Raw genomic sequence first — 16074 nt, forward strand, 5'->3', positions numbered from 1 at the left:
GCAATATAAGTAAAGTTTGTTGGATTAAAGTACCTTTTCCTGTACTTGAGTGAAGAATGCATCTGTATAAATGTATACGAATATGTATAAAGGTGCATTGTTAACACAACAATGAAAGTTTACCAGCAGGAACCGGCCACCTGGCAGCTGTCTTTGTCCCCGGGACTCAATGCCACAGACACTCATTCTGAAGTGACAGCATCCCAAGTCAGGTGCCTGTGACACCGAGGCATGGGTTTTAACTCTTCATTTATTACACACCAAATTACACATATGTTAAACATGCACTTTTTACAGCTTGCGCTTAAAAACCATTGGGCCACGTCTGGGTGGGTAAATGCTACAGTGGTATAATGGTATCTTCTACAGCAGAAAGAATCTGCTCCTGCAGATTGGCAGTCTGTGTCCTTCACTTCAGTAAATGTGTCAGGTTGTCCTTTTGGCTTTGTCCAGGTTGGCTTTTTGGAGAACAGACATCTGGAATGCACAATCAGCAATTCTTCATGCTCACCCCATGGACAAAAGATGAAGCTGAAGGATCTTCTTAGACACGAATGTCAGCATCAACAGACCATGCAGCATCCCAGTGATCCTGAGACTCTAACTGGCCTGCAGAACCACAAGTCAGTTCTGTGTTATCTACAGACCAACGGTCGCTGGATGGGGTGCATGGGCAAACTTGGACATTGCTGTGACTTGACCTTTGGTCATGTTGCTGAAGCAGGAGGCTTTTGTTGGTTTTGTGATAGACTACAGTCGGGTATCTGAGGTGGCCTTCGACAAGGATTAATCTATTCCTAAAAACAAATGTTCCGCATTGATTCTTGATATGCTATTTTAAAAGTGAAAGAAAAAAAATTGTTTGCAGGGCTACTGAAGAACTGCTTTATTTCTTCTTCCCTCCCAAGGACATGCTCTCAGACTTCTTCTTCTGTGCCTTGAGACAAACCTCTCATTAGACCAGTAGTGCAAACACAACTAATACTGGGTCTGTTTTAAGTGTGTTTATGAACTCTGGTCACCTCGGTCATGGCATCATCGATCTGTTTCAGCTCCTCATAGTGGTCCCGAGAATCCCTCAAAGGTTGCACCATGATTTCCTCAATCTGGGGGAAAAGCTGAAATAACGAGGGACGTCAGCTTGTATGGACTCATATGAAAATAGTTTACCCATGGTGCACTGGTACCTTCATGACTGTCTCAAACATTGGAATAAGAACAAACTTGATGAATCCAATCTGAGCGGTAGGCTTTGTGACTTTGTCACGATCCATAAAGGGAGCGACAGGAAGCCCTTCTGATTTCTCTCGGTCACTCTGTAGAAGGTGACAAGCATTTTCAAGATATTACAAATAGCATGAAATATCATATGATCTCCAAATAGGTACTAGAACGGCATAAATTGGTGCTGGAACGTGGCACAGACACAATCACCTGCATGAAATACTCCTCCAGAAGACAGTCCACCCATGGCTCTGCTACCTCTGTAGGTCTCACTTCATTGGAGATATCACAACATTTTATCAAAACCATCTTGAGCTGCAGAAGAAAGCGTGAATTCAAACGACATATTTGCAACATATCACTGGAAAAAAATTTTAGGATTATGGATTCCTACACATTTAACATGCTCCTCGTTGGTGAAGTCAAAGTTGTCCACTTTCTTTTTAAAGGAGTCGAGTATCTCTCCATGCCTCGCCATGTCTGTCGCCAATATTAGGGTAATTATAGCCTGACAGACAGAGAAGCATGAAATATCAAACTGATTATACATAAATCATACAGCAGTCCCAAATTAATGTAATATAGAACAGCGGTGCAATAAAATAAAAATATTTTGTGTGTGATGGCCAGTAACATGTCTTCTTTGTAATATTGGACAGTTTTGCTTTTTAATGCTTTGTTAGACACAACATGACTGACAAGAGCTTTTTCCTTCTGAAGCAGGAGCACTTTACAACCAGATGACTGCCAGAACAATCTGCCAAATGCAGCTCTCCGAGTCACTTACACTTGTTCACGTATCAATTTTCCCTTTTGTCTTCACCCTTCTGAACCAATAATAATCTTTAATAATCATGAGGAGGACAAGTGAGAAGAAGCAGGAAACCTGTCGAATCTGTTTGAAGGCTTCAGGCTCGATGTTGGCGAAGATGTTGCACTCCGGCAGGGTGAGGATCTGGAAGGTGACGGCACAGTGGTGGTTCTCCAGGGGGGAGATGTCATTGTAGCGCACGGCCAGCTCAGTGCGGGCGTTGATCTGGTACCTGACAGGAAGCATCATCAGTCCCATACACCACAGCACTGCAGACTGGGACATTACAGACATGGAGGACCAGAGTCGTACGTGTTGTTGTATCCTGGATGGTCCAGGTCATGACACACGGCTGCTGTCATGAGAATGCAGATGTCGGTCATTGTCAGCTTTTCCTAAAGGAGACAGGGAAAGTCCACTGAGTTTTACTTTACTTTTCTCTCTGTCTTGGACAAACACACACACACACGCACACACATACATTTTACATTTACATTTATGGCATTTATCAGACGCCCTTATCCAGAGCGACTTACAATCAGTAGTTACAGGGACAGTCCCCCTGGAGCAATTTAGGGTTGAGTGTCTTGCTCAGGGACACAATGGTGGTAAGTGGGATTCGAACCCGGGTCTTCTGGTTCATAGGCGAATGTGTTACCCACTAGGCTACTACCACCCTACGTACCCTACATACCTGAAGGTTACACAGATGGATCATCCCGTACATCATCTGGCTAACACAGAAGCAGTGGCGGAAGTTGTGGAAGGGGTTCTCTCTGTAATTCTCCTGAATGCTCAACTGGAAAAGAGAAGCAGAGTTGAGAAAATGTCCACCCTACAGTCCAGCTGTTCATCGTGTCTTACCAGCCATCTCTTCAGGGTTATAGGATTCATGTTGAACTCCTTCACCAGCCCCAGATCATGGTACATATACTCCAAACAGCTTAACATCTGCACACAGTGTAATGATCCCCATGACATATCAGCCAGACCACCTCAACACAAAGACTCAGGAAGGCAGGTGAAGACCTCGTTGTGCTCCCAGTGCCAGACATCAAACGTGGGCTTCTTCAAGGCCTCAACGGTCTCCTGGGACAAAGTATACTGCAGACCAAAGGGTACATGGTCGCCATCACATCAAGGCTCTAACTCACTCCACAATTTCATAACTCTGCTCTTTACCTTTGGGTAGCTTGGAACGTCTCTTCTTGGAGACAACTTTTTTTCCCCATCTGAGAAATTATATTTACAGCCACAGTTTATTCTGGAAAAATGCATTTAAAACGATTACACACCAGTTACAACACCAGAAAATGACAGACACTGATGCAGTTCAGTTCACTTGCTCACCTCCCCCCTCCTCTCGATGTCATTTCATCACGCAGCTTCTTCAGGTCATTTTTACACTTCTCAATGTCCACCACCTTGAGTCCCTCCACTGAAATGACAGAGAGAAAAAGTAGAGCTCTGGAGCCGCTGTGGTAGGACAGCATGACACTGTCACCCCTAACACTCACGTTCAACCCTCTTTTCCAGCATAGCCAGCCTGCTGGTCACCTCAGTCTTTAGATCATTGATCCTGAAGGCCCTGGGCAGAAATTAGAACAACATTTAAAATAATATGAAATTTCAAAACAAAAAAAATCTTCCAAAATGACGCAGGCTTCGCATTACCTGCTAAACTGCTCTGCCACCTGAGACAGGACATTCTGGAACATGTCATCTTTCTCTATTCCAAGATAAAAAAAAGGTGCAATAATCAAACTACAATAGATTACAGATTGGAAATATTTAAATATGAAATGTTCCAACCTCCCACTTGACCAGTAGACTGTGGCACAACCTTGTACAAGGAGCTGCAAACATGTAAAGACAAGCATAAAGACATAAAATCAGATACGCTGTGTAAGTTCATAATGTAACGTGAAGACAGTTCCACTTTACTTGGGGGTATTAGTAGGCATGGTGGGATCAATGGAAATCAAGCCGCCCTCTGAGTCCGTCAGCTGTATTGCAGTATTTCTGCAAGCATGAGACATTTTATGAAAATTCCAATCCAATTCCTCCAATCCTTCCGTAAACTTCACCAGGAAGTTCACTATATGAATATGAACCAGATTGATGTGCTGACCTTGCAATGTTAGAGGAGGAACAGAGAAGTTCTCTGATGTCACAGGGGCTGCAGTATTGACTGAAAATGACCTAAAGCCACAATAAAAATAATAATCATTTCTATAACCTTCTTTCATAAACGAGTGCCTTGTTTTCCCAGTTACGATCTGACTCACCCTTTGAACTTTTCCATCCACATCCAGATACAGAGTCTTTGAAGCGAAGGATGAAGATCCCGAGCCCATGATGAGTGTTGAGTCACTTCCCGTTTCAACTTATTTTTAGTCTTTGGAAAAAAACGTATACATACTTAATACAGCGGAATTTACTGTAGAAGAGGAAGAGCACAGAATTCGACAGTACATGGTCAGAAATTATTTTAACCATTGTTTCAAATGCATATACAACAATTAAAACACACACACACAAAGAGCTATAATATAGATGCATATTAGATATAATTAAATAATGTTAAAGTGGGAAAATGAATGACTAAAATCCAAGGATGTACCAGCTCTCCTGCTCCGAATGTCCACCTGGGCCAGGAACACTGCAGACACTTAAATACAATCTCCACACCACCGAGTTGCCAAGGAACTGTTTCTATGGTGAAGTGGGCTGTGGCTCTCTAGGAGGGATCAGACATCATCATTTTCACAGAGCAGCCAGGAGAAGGACTGTGGTGTAGCTGGCCATCGTGGTTGGAGGATCCAGACACTCTGCCTCTATTCTGGTCACAGGGTCAGGGAGCAACCAAGAAATAAATAAATATGCATGATATACATGGACAAGTGACTGGGTTTTACCATATCACAGATTTCTGTTTGGAAGTGATAAACTTCTTAAATGACAAATCGTCAAATATGTTACTGGGTCAGAGAAAAAAAATCTAATTTTTAGTAATTTATCCCTCTGAAAGTGATGAGCTCCCCAGACAGTCGTAGAGTTAGAGTGATCCTTCTCAAGCTCAGATATTTCAAATTACTGCTATATATAACAAATGAATATTCCTTTACTTCCAATAAAAGAATAACAGAGTTGATCGATTATTGTGTATTTTATTATAAAGCGGTTATTGGGCCAGCGTTGCGTATCTTATTAAAAAACACTTTTATTATAAAGCGGTTAATGGGCCAGCGTTACGTATTTTATTATAAAGCGGTTAATGGGCCAGCGTTACGTATTTTATTATAAAGTGGCTATTGGGCCAGCGCTACGTATTTTATTATAAAGCGGTTAATGGGCCAGCGTTACGTATTTTATTATAAAGCGGTTAATGGGCCAGCGTTACGTATTTTATTATAAAGTGGCTATTGGGCCAGCGTTACGTATTTTATTATAAAGCAATTATTGGGCCGGTGTTATGTATTTTATTATAAAGCAGTTATTGGGCCAGCGTTGCGTATCTTATTAAAAAACACTTTTATTATAAAGCAGTTATTGGGCCAGCGTTGCGTATTGTATTATCAAGCGCTTATTGGGCCAGCATTACATATTTTTTTATAACACGATTATTGGGCCGGTGTTATGTATTTTATTATAAAGTGGTTATTAGGCCAGCGTTACGTATTTTATTATAAAGCAGTTATTGGGCCAGCGTTACATATTTTATTATAGAGCGGTTATTGTGCCAGTGTTACATATTGTATTATAACGCGATTATTGGGCCAGTGTTACATATTTAATTATGAAGCGGTTATTTGGCCAGCGATACGTATTTTAATATAAAGCGGTTATTCCGTACCTCTACCTCTGGATCAGATACCTGCAGCGGTCTGAGGTTGTATGTGTCAGCCCTAATTAGAGGTGGTGTGATGAAGGTGTGTGGTGGTAAATTTGGGTGAAAACTGGGATCTCACATACACACAGCAATTATTTACACTCACTTGAAATTTGAAATAAGAGACAGATATAAATGCATAAAAAGCATATTTTAATAATACAAGTTGTACAACTGTACAGCAAGTAGAGAAGGGAGAGGCTTTACAGCTTCTGGTTGTCCTTCCTCTTCTGTCTTTTTCTGTCCACTCCACTCATCACATCCCTTTGTTTGTTCCAGCACCATTTGAACGATGAAAGCCCCTGGTTATCATATTCATAAACTGCTCTGCAGGCCAGACTGCTTCATTTGAAATTAACATCATGGTCCCTTTAACTGTGTAACAGGTGTGAAATGTGCTTTGTTAAATTTCTTTGAACCTGGAAACAAGAAAGACAGCAGAGGAGTCATGGAATTTCTTAAATCAACTGCTAAAATCTTGCAGATGTGATGGTATGGAAAATCATTCACTCCTTCCATTTTATTCTAAACGGTTTCTTTCCGGTCCATGAACAAGCTTCCCCAGAATGATTAAACAAAAATCCTGGTTCATTTTAGATCAAGCCACACATCATTGAGTCACTAACGAGTGTCACTGGTCATACCCTAAACGGCTCCAAGCTGTTGCGAAAATGTACGACTTTATTAGTCCCAGACGTACAGTTGTATGACATCAGAAATCCATGGAGACAGATTAACACCAAGAAGAGGAAAAGGAGCCACCAATTACCCTACAAAGCATCCGTAACAATGGAACATTTCTATTTTTAGTCAATATATGAATTCCAAACAATCACTTAAGGCCCAGAGGGGCACAATTACCTGAAAGTGCGGCTGCAAGAGCATTTTACACATTTAAACGCTAAAAATACATTAAGTACACCTCTCATTTCAAGAATTTCCTGATGCAGGGAGTTCATCTGAAATTAAACGTCATCTGTCCTGCCACCTTTACATGTTTCCACCTAAAGAATCGTGGGTAAAGATATTCACCCTCGCAGCCTGGGGGCAGGTCTGCACCACACCATCATCTCCTTGAACACCAGCCTGGAGAGAAACTGAGAAAGAGAGACTTGTCGTAAAAGTACAAATAAAAAGGCCACAAGGTCCGGGACGTGTCCCTCACCAGGCAGGCCAGCATGTCCGCCGTGATGAGCATGTAGAAGACGTTATTCCAGCCAGTTGGGGAGATGAGTCCCGCCAGCAGGGGTCCCAGGGCGGCACCTGGTGGACATTTCAGCTGAATCTCGCGGCACTGACAAGCACGCAGAACGCAGTTCTGATAACACACCTATAGATCCCGTCCCATCGATGATGGCTGTCACTGTGGACAGAGCCCTGGAGTTTCCTCTGAGGCTCTCGTGAGTTCCCTGAAAGGGAAAAGATGTTCAAACCGAGCTGGAGACCATGAGGCTGGTGAGGATGAGGAGTAATTTACCAGGTCGGCCGACACCGCCGTGGTGATGAGGGCATACGGGCCGTTGACCAGCGCGCCACACAGCAGCAGCATACCTGAGAGCAGCCGGGGACGGGAAGACAAGTAAAACACACCATTTCCCAGCAGTCAGGAGACGGGCGGCGGTGGAGCTCACCAATCGTGACTGACAGGCCGTTCTGGCCAACGTGGTGGTAGAGGAAGAGCTGGTGAAGCAACCAGACACCAGACGTTAGGAAGGAGACAGCGGACAGTACAGCGGACAGCGGAATGAAGAAAGTGTCTCACCATCGGCGCCGCCGCGATCAGCATCACGCAGCACGTACTGGCCCGGCCGCCCGTGTAGTCCGACACCAGGCCGGCAAGGATCCCACCTGAACACGCAACCACGGTGAGACAGCGACAGGCCGCGCCGGCGGGGACGCATGGACATGCCCACACTTACCCAAAATGCCTCCCAGGTCAAATAAGGTGGACATGTCCCCCGCTTTCTTCGGGTCAAAATGAGCTGCGAAGAGCAACACGGCGTTGCGGATACAGTTCTAGCACTGGACAGTGAGCTTGGCGGTGTGGAGGTGCGGTGTGGAGGTGCGACGTGGAGGTGTGGTGGAGGTGCGTGGGGAGGGGCTATGTGGAGGTGTGGTGGAGGTGTGGTGGAGGTTCGGTGTGGAGGTGCGACGTGGAGGTGTGGTGGAGGTGCAGTGTGGCGGTGCGGTGTGGAGGTGTAGTGAAGGTGCGGTGTGAAGGTGCGGTGTGGAGGTGCGCTGTGGAGGTGTGGCAGAGATGCGGTGTGGAGGTGCAGTGGCGGTGCAGTGGAGGTGCGTGGAGAGGGGCTATGTGGAGGTGCGGTGTGGTGAAGGTGCGGTGTGGAGGTGTAGTGAAGGTGCGGTGTGAAGGTGAGGTATGGAGGAGCGGTGGAGGTGTGGCAGAGATGCGGTGTGGAAGTGCGGTGTGGAGGTGCGGCCCTCACCAGCGTTGGCGATGTACAGCGGCAGCCAGTACAGGAAGGTGTAGCTGACCAGCTTGGCGAACAGCAGACAGAGCGAGAACTCCACCACGCCCTGAAACCCAGCACGGGAACCCGCATGAGGGCTGCCAGCGGCTCCGCCCCCTCCAACCCGAGCTCCACACTCACCGGTATCCTGAGGGCGCCGGTGAAGCTGATGGCCTCGGCACCATCGTCACCGTGCTGGGGGCTGCTGAAGATCTCCTGGTTACTGGAGTTCCTGAGAAGCGGCTCCTGCTCCACACAGTCCTGACGGAGAAGGTGGTGATCATTCTGACCGTCACCAAATATTCATTCTGAAAAACAACCGCCATCTTGTACGTACATGGTGCTGAGGGAGGCTGCAGTTAACATCTTCTGGCCCTTAAAAAGGAAAAAGCAAGATTTAGACGACAACTCAGGATAAATCAGTCGTTTTCCACCATGAACGCACTTTCAACCAGGAAGAAGAAGCATAGGACCCCCATGGTGGCGATGATGACACCAGGGACTATGAAGGACAGTCCCCAGGCCGACGAGACAAAGATCCCGGCGATCAGAGATCCCAGGATGTTCCCCACTGAGGTGTGGGAGTTCCAGATCCCCATAATCAGCCCTCGCCTGGAACCCATAAGCAACAGGGAATTATGGGATTGTGACCTCTGGGTCACATGACAAGGCATGTGACGATCACAAGACTGTCAGCAACAGGCACGGCTGTGGAGGATGTAGGTAGTGAAAGAGGACGGGACTACTCACTTCCCCTTTCCAAACCAGTTCCCCACACAGGCCACCACCGCCGGCCAGCCGCTCGTCTGCACCAGTCCGTTCAGCGCCTGACAGTCGCCACAAACATCTCATTAGCTTTATTCCTCATCAACCTGAGCAAGACCTTCCTCCTCCTCACCTGCATGGAGGAGAAGTACCACATGGAATGGATGTTCCAGTAGAAGCCGAGGCCAAACAACGTGGTGAAAATCCCGCTGAGGAGCATCCCTGCACTCAGGTAGTGGCGCAATGGCAGCCGCTCCCCGAAAATGCCACTGTCACGAGACAAGAAAAGGAATGTGAGCCACGCCCGCAGCACCGCGCTCTTTCACCGCCCCATACCCAGGATACCTGAAGAACATGCCCACTGCGTAGCACACCAGGAAGGACATGTCCAGCACCCCAAACAGCGACTGGTAATTCTCCTGGTCTGAGGAGACAGGAGAACGTTATTCACGAGGACGGGTTCCTCACAGCAGCTCCTGTCCAGCAGGACTCACCGAACGGCGCCCAGTCGCACCACGTCTCATTACTGGTGACGTTCAGGTCGGCCGGGCGGAGCGCGGTGGAGCAGTTCCGGTGCAGTTCGCTCTGGACACGGCAGACAGAAGATGTCAAGAAACACAAACCACCAGCAGCCGATACTCCTCACCACACCGTTACCTTGACGATGCTGATGGGCTTCCGTGACAGATGATACGCCGTGTAGAAGATGAAGGTGAGGAAGAGAGTGTAGCCTCGGTACCTGGTCAAAAACACACACACATCAGTGAATTATATTCCCGGCAGGACATCTGGAGAATAATCAAACACACACATCAGTAAATTATATTCCTGGCAGGAACATCTGGAGAATAATCAAACACACAAATAAGTGAATTATATTCCCGGCAGGAACATCTGGAGAATAATCAAACACACACATCAGTAAATTATATTCCAGACAGGAACATCTGGAGAATAATCAAACACACACATCAGTAAATTATATTCCCGGCAGGAACATCTGGAGAATAATCAAACACACACATCAGTAAATTATATTCCTGGCAGGAACATCTGGAGAATAATCAAACACACAAATAAGTGAATTATATTCCCGGCAGGAACATCTGGAGAATAATCAAACACACACATCAGTAAATTATATTCCAGACAGGAACATCTGGAGAATAATCAAACACACACATCAGTAAATTATATTCCAGACAGGAACATCTGGAGAATAATCAAACACACACATCAGTAAATTATATTCCTGGCAGGAACATCTGGAGAATAATCAAACACACAAATAAGTGAATTATATTCCCGGCAGGAACATCTGGAGAATAATCAAACACACACATCAGTAAATTATATTCCAGACAGGAACATCTGGAGAATAATCAAACACACACATCAGTAAATTATATTCCCGGCAGGAACATCTGGAGAATAATCAAACACACACATCAGTAAATTATATTCCCGGCAGGAACATCTGGAGAATAATCAAACACACAAATAAGTGAATTATATTCCCGGCAGGAACATCTGGAGAATAATCAAACACACACATCAGTAAATTATATTCCAGACAGGAACATCTGGAGAATAATCAAACACACACATCAGTAAATTATATTCCCGGCAGGAACATCTGGAGAATAATCAAACACACACATCAGTAAATTATATTCCCGGCAGGAACATCTGGAGAATAATCAAACACACAAATAAGTGAATTATATTCCCGGCAGGAACATCTGGAGAATAATCAAACACACACATCAGTAAATTATATTCCAGACAGGAACATCTGGAGAATAATCAAACACACACATCAGTAAATTATATTCCTGGCAGGAACATCTGGAGAATAATCAAACACACAAATAAGTGAATTATATTCCCGGCAGGAACATCTGGAGAATAATCAAACACACAAATAAGTGAATTATATTCCTGGCAGGAACATCTGGAGAATAATCAAACACACAAATAAGTGAATTATATTCCCGGGAGGAACATCTGGAGAATAAAATCACAAATGCCTTAAATCTAAATGTAAAATCTCAGCCGGGGAATATTGTAAAACCCCAGCCCTGCACAATCAGTCCCATTTGTCCCCTGATCCCAACTCACCAGCTGTCCCTGGAGAAAGAGGTGACGAGCTGAATTCCAGGGGCCACAGAAGTCCTCATCTTTTCTTTCCCAAAAGTAAAATCTCTAAAAACCGATTGTCGCGCGTAAAAACATGTTTAAAAGGGTAAAACGGCGAGTAAAACCTGTCGATCGGTGGATACTGTGGATAAAAATGTCGCCCCGTGTCTTTCCATGTTGAATGGCTATTTAAAGGCTCGTCGCGACGGTATTCCCGGCGTGGCCATATTCCCGTTTTCCAAGCCCGGTTCCTCCTCACGGCGGGCCGGCGCGGGACCGCGGAGCACGTGACCCCGGCGTGACGTCACCACGCAGCGCGGCGGCGCGCACGTCGACGTGGTCCCGCGCCTCTTCTTTTGTCTCTTTGTGGCTATTAAAAGCCGGACAGAAAAGTCTAAATACGATTTACTACAAAGTGCAGGAATGCCGAGAAGAGGAACATTCACACACATGAATATACGAAATAAATAACATAAATTAAACAAAGCATGAACATAAACTGAAAGGTGTTGATTGTAAAGCAGGTTTAAATGGACAAGATCCGGGTGGAAATACACCATACTGATCTATAATCACGAGGACAGACAGTCTTCCCATTTCCATTCTCATATGATGCTGCTCCTGCTCCAATTTTCCAGCCACCACCCTCTTCCCCAGCTTCAAAACCTACACGCCAACCAACTTAACCAGTGACTCTGGATAAGGGCGTCTGGTAAATGTACATATCTATTTAATATTAGCAGCGATTTACATAATCTCACATGAGATTGGAAAATCAGGGCACATCACATGTAACCATAAGATAAATGTTGAGTTAAGACAGGACAGAGGACGATATAAGTCCCTGTAGAACAGTAATTCAGGCGCCTGTACCTCCACCACCATACATTATAGATAACCTTACGAACTTTGGATGTATTGATTGTATTGCATTAAAGGGAGTGAAGGGAGTCAACATCAATCTGAACTGCTTTTAAATATGTTTGTTAAAGTTGAAGTTATGAACATTTCTGAGCCTGTGGAATAACAATATCATACTCTTACAGTTAACAGTTTTCCACAGACAAAGGAGGAAAAGAAAAATTGATAAATGATCAATTATTCAAAGTAATTGATAAATTATAGTTGTAGGATGAAAAGAAAAAAGGATGAATATCAACAGTCATGGGGTGAGACCACAGTGCATTTGTGTAATTTGGTGTCATATGGCAGAAATACTGTTACCATTATTATTTTTGTGAGTAGTGTATGTGAATAAGACGTGACATTTTTTTCTAAGAAAAATCTCTGAACGAGCAATTGTTTATGATGACGAATTAAATTCTTGATATATGTAATATAAAGTGATTAAACTGCATGCCAGAACGGTGATTTCTGAAGCAGGGTCCTTAAAAAAGCCTTAAAATGAAGCTAAAATGAGATTTCCCCAGGATGCGCAGTTTCTGTGTCTTATGAGGAGGAGAGAAGTTGAAACAACATCATCAACCTCATTCACCCACCACAATGTTTGGTGCAGACAGGAAGTCGCGTCAATGTTTTTCTAGAAAAACTTCAGTGTCTCACATGACGAAACTAAAAAGAAATACATTTGTGCTCCTTTTTACATTAGATCACTGAGCAAATGCGATTCTTCCCCTTATGACGTCATAAAGGGACAAATTCCAGATCCTGAATGGTGAAGCAGAATGACCAAAACACTCTTCACACCTATCGCCATTTCTAGCCACTGTGGAACCATAGACAGGCTCGGGGAACTCTGTGGCCACTACCGTTCGGAAGGCACAAAGTTCTCTTTTGGTTGAAGCTGTAGAGTCATGATGGCGTGGTCCTCTCCTGTTCGCCTTTTTCCTAGTTGTTTTAATAGCTGGTCCTTCTAGCTGGTCTACCACTATGTACCATTCGACCTCTACAACTACTACAAAATGCAGCAGCACGACTAATCTTCAACCTTCCCAAATTCTCCACACCGCCCCTCTGCTACGTTCCCTCCACTGGCTCCCAGTAGCTGCACCATCAGGTTCAAAATACTGATGCTGGCCTACAAAGCCAAACATGGAGTAGCACCATCCTACCTCACAGCCCTTATTACACCTCGCACTGCACCTGGTATACTCCGAGCCTCCAGTACTGCTCGCCTGGTCCCTCCATCTCTGAAGGTAAAAGGAAGACGCTCATCTAGACTCTTCTCCGTCTTGGCCCCTCGGTGGTGGAATGAACTTCCCCTCGAGGTCAGAACAGCTCAGTCACTGAGCACCTTCAAACGACAGCTCAAGACCTTCCTCTTTAGAGAATATTTAGATTAAATTGTAATTTTCTTGTTGTCGAACTTTGTGTACAGAATCTACAACAGAGTGAATAAAATAGATGTATTCACAGTTGGGGTCCTAGTGAACCGGAATTGAGCTCTTCATCGATGGTAACTTGAAAGCACGTTGTAAGTCGCTCTGGATAAGGGCGTCTGCCAAATGCCGTAAATGTAAATGTAATAGAGGGAGGTACAGACACAGTGTCAGCATATTTATGAGTTTTATTATTAACGTTTCTTGTAGAATCTCTTGTTTTATAGAGCGAGGTACAGACACAGTGTCAATATTGTACACGCTGGGTGGCGGCTCTACGCAAATGGCAGACGCTCTGTCTGCTGCCTGGTCTCGGCTCTGGCGAGTCAGTTTTGTTTTTTGGTTCTAAGACTATGAGCCAATTTTTTAGACAACTGAGTGGCACCCGCCCAGTTGGGGTGGATGCCGTCTCGCCCAAAAAGACCAGGCTTCCCCCTAAATGTTGGCCAGTTATTAATAAAGCCCACTTTATTTTTTGGACACCACTCCGACAACCAGCGATTTATATCGAGGAGCCTGCTACAGGTCTCGTCGCTACGCCGAAACTGCGGTAATGGGCCAGAGCAGATTACTGTATCCGACGTCGTTTTAGCCAGTTCAAGCATCTCTATAAAATTATCTTTAGTTATTTCCGACTGGCGTAGCCGGACGTCGTTAGCGCCGACGTGAATCGCTATAATGGTTATTTTTCGCCAGCGCTTGTAAATTTGCGTGGCTGTCGGGCGCTCTGGCTCCAGGAGGCCCCCGCTGAGGAGACCTTTCTTTTGCGTAAAAGTGCTAAAATACAGTGTTCTGTAAAAGAACTATTCCTCAAAGCCTATTTTATTTACAGGTATCTAAGTCCGCACATTCACCTGTTACCAGGATTCTCCCAATAATTCAACATGAAAGGAAGTCATCAGGTTGGTTTTCCAGCAGGAGCCCGGTGCAGGGATCAATGCTCAGTGTCTGTGAGATCAATGCACTGGAGCTGAGGAAACATCACTGGTCACTGTCCCTTCCCCTCCCCTCCTTCTGTGGCCAGCTGGCAGAGCTGGGACGAAACCCTGATAAGCATGTTGTTGCCGACCTCCCAAAAGAACAAACTGATTCCTGTTACATCCTGGTGGTTTTTGGTGTGTTTGTGGTGTTTGCAGGATGCCTGGTGATTGAGTCCTCCTGTTCCTGCTGTGGACATAACATTTCCTGATTGCATCACTTCCGCTTTCCCCTGCGCTTCCCCTAGGAGGTGACGATTGTCGGGTTTGTTTTTCTCTTTTTTTCCAGTTTTTGTTCGTTGTAATTTGTTTCGTATGCATTTATTTATTTAGTAAAATACTAAAAATACTTGTTAAATTTCTCCATTTTGTCTTTTCTTTTGTTATGGGACGTACCCCTAGACTGGCACCTAACACATTCTAATAATAGCTTGCAAGCATAGGAAACATTATCATTTTCCATTACAAGGGGGACCATTATGGCTTAAATATAATTAAAAATGACTAGTAATCCTTAATTCACAGCAAAAATCTCAAATGTATTTACTGGCAACCTCTAAATAATGTGGATGAGATCGGAATTAGCAGAGCTAGACAGTTAAATTGCATAAAAATTTCTCAGACATGACTGAATCAGGAATATCCTAGTGAGGAGGGAAAAGTGAGTTACTACATGGACTTATTTTTGTTGAAATGAGACAAGACATCAATTCGTCAGTAATTTACCGGTCACGGCATGCTGTGCATTTCCTGGTTCACAATGTCAGAATTCCATTTGACATTTACAGCATGTGGCAGCCGCTCTTATCAAGAGTCCCTTACATACGTGCTTTAAATATCCATCACTGAAATCCCCCCACCTGTAGTAACTGCATCATGAGAAATATACAATGAGAACTGTAGAGCATTCCATATGATTCGTTCTGTCCTGGCAGTTGTCTTAATATCTTATTTTATTTTACTAGATAGATTATTTTGTGATTGCAAAATATATATTTTTTGTTTTTTATATTTTGTATCATATTCTGTTATATATTTGTATTATATTACTTTTATATCTTCTTTTAAGCTAGCTTTTTGTCTACACGCAGTATTTAAGACACGCCTCTGGCTCATAACATACTCTCCGGCTCTAGAAATACACCACCTACTCCTGGGTCCGTTCATCCACCAGGCTCCTGTACATCCCGCCGGTCCATTTCCAAAAGCAGCGCCCTGTCATCTGAAAATGGCATTCAGGCATTCATATTTCATGCTTTCATATAAGTAGGTCTAAAATATGAGGCTACAGATGATACAGATAAATGAAGCACCCACACTGCACAATGCACAATTAAATATTACACACATTTTTAGATTTTTTATTGCCATTCATCTTTTAGTGTAACATTATTCATCATTCAACATGTAACATTTGCAAATGAAATGTTCTTGTACTTTTTTATAGATTATATGGCTA

The 16074-nt window shown here is 44.2% G+C and overlaps 2 protein-coding genes across 3 annotated transcripts; both read right to left on the reverse strand.

Moving 5' to 3' along the window:
* Window positions 1-319: 319 nt before the first annotated feature.
* On the reverse strand, window positions 320-4771 carry pde9ab (phosphodiesterase 9ab). Of its 2 annotated transcripts, none has more exons than XM_028983417.1 (19): window positions 4659-4771; window positions 4324-4433; window positions 4167-4237; window positions 3980-4057; window positions 3848-3891; window positions 3710-3764; window positions 3553-3623; window positions 3386-3473; window positions 3218-3299; window positions 3065-3139; window positions 2900-2986; window positions 2730-2834; window positions 2348-2430; window positions 2111-2267; window positions 1619-1732; window positions 1435-1539; window positions 1188-1316; window positions 1023-1118; window positions 320-931 (listed from the first exon to the last, which is right to left on the reverse strand). In XM_028983417.1, exons 2-19 carry the CDS (start codon window positions 4390-4392, stop codon window positions 887-889), a joined length of 1554 nt encoding a protein of 517 aa, XP_028839250.1. In that variant the 5' UTR covers window positions 4393-4433; window positions 4659-4771; the 3' UTR covers window positions 320-886. The 2 variants fall into 2 exon arrangements, with proteins under 2 accessions (XP_028839250.1, XP_028839249.1); XM_028983416.1 differs by having other exon boundaries at window positions 320-937.
* A 1288-nt stretch (window positions 4772-6059) lies between these two features.
* On the reverse strand, window positions 6060-11596 carry slc37a2 (solute carrier family 37 member 2). Its single transcript, XM_028983503.1, has 18 exons — window positions 11282-11596; window positions 9818-9899; window positions 9655-9745; window positions 9506-9584; window positions 9294-9429; window positions 9146-9222; window positions 8841-9007; window positions 8733-8770; window positions 8537-8656; window positions 8372-8462; window positions 7847-7909; window positions 7690-7775; window positions 7559-7607; window positions 7405-7478; window positions 7258-7336; window positions 7093-7190; window positions 6960-7024; window positions 6060-6346 (listed from the first exon to the last, which is right to left on the reverse strand). Exons 1-18 carry the CDS (start codon window positions 11338-11340, stop codon window positions 6331-6333), a joined length of 1470 nt encoding a protein of 489 aa, XP_028839336.1. The 5' UTR covers window positions 11341-11596; the 3' UTR covers window positions 6060-6330.
* Window positions 11597-16074: the final 4478 nt, after the last annotated feature.

The sequence above is a fragment of the Denticeps clupeoides genome, chromosome 6, assembly GCF_900700375.1.
Source record: "Denticeps clupeoides chromosome 6, fDenClu1.1, whole genome shotgun sequence".
NCBI classification, from domain to species: Eukaryota; Metazoa; Chordata; class Actinopteri; order Clupeiformes; family Denticipitidae; genus Denticeps; species Denticeps clupeoides.

Coding starts and splice junctions, on each gene's coding strand:
- pde9ab (XM_028983416.1), bottom strand. CDS start 4,392: ATGGGCTCGGGATCTTCATCCTTCGCTTCAAAGACTCTGTATCTGGAT. Junction 3,140..3,217: donor ACGTTCCAAGCTACCCAAAG/GTAAAGAGCAGA, acceptor TTTGGTCTGCAG/TATACTTTGTCCCAGGAGAC. Junction 1,733..2,110: donor CCTTCAAACAGATTCGACAG/GTTTCCTGCTTC, acceptor TCTGTCTGTCAG/GCTATAATTACCCTAATATT.
- slc37a2 (XM_028983503.1), bottom strand. CDS start 11,340: ATGAGGACTTCTGTGGCCCCTGGAATTCAGCTCGTCACCTCTTTCTCC. Junction 9,746..9,817: donor AGCCCATCAGCATCGTCAAG/GTAACGGTGTGG, acceptor TGCCGTGTCCAG/AGCGAACTGCACCGGAACTG. Junction 9,223..9,293: donor GGTACTTCTCCTCCATGCAG/GTGAGGAGGAGG, acceptor GGCGACTGTCAG/GCGCTGAACGGACTGGTGCA.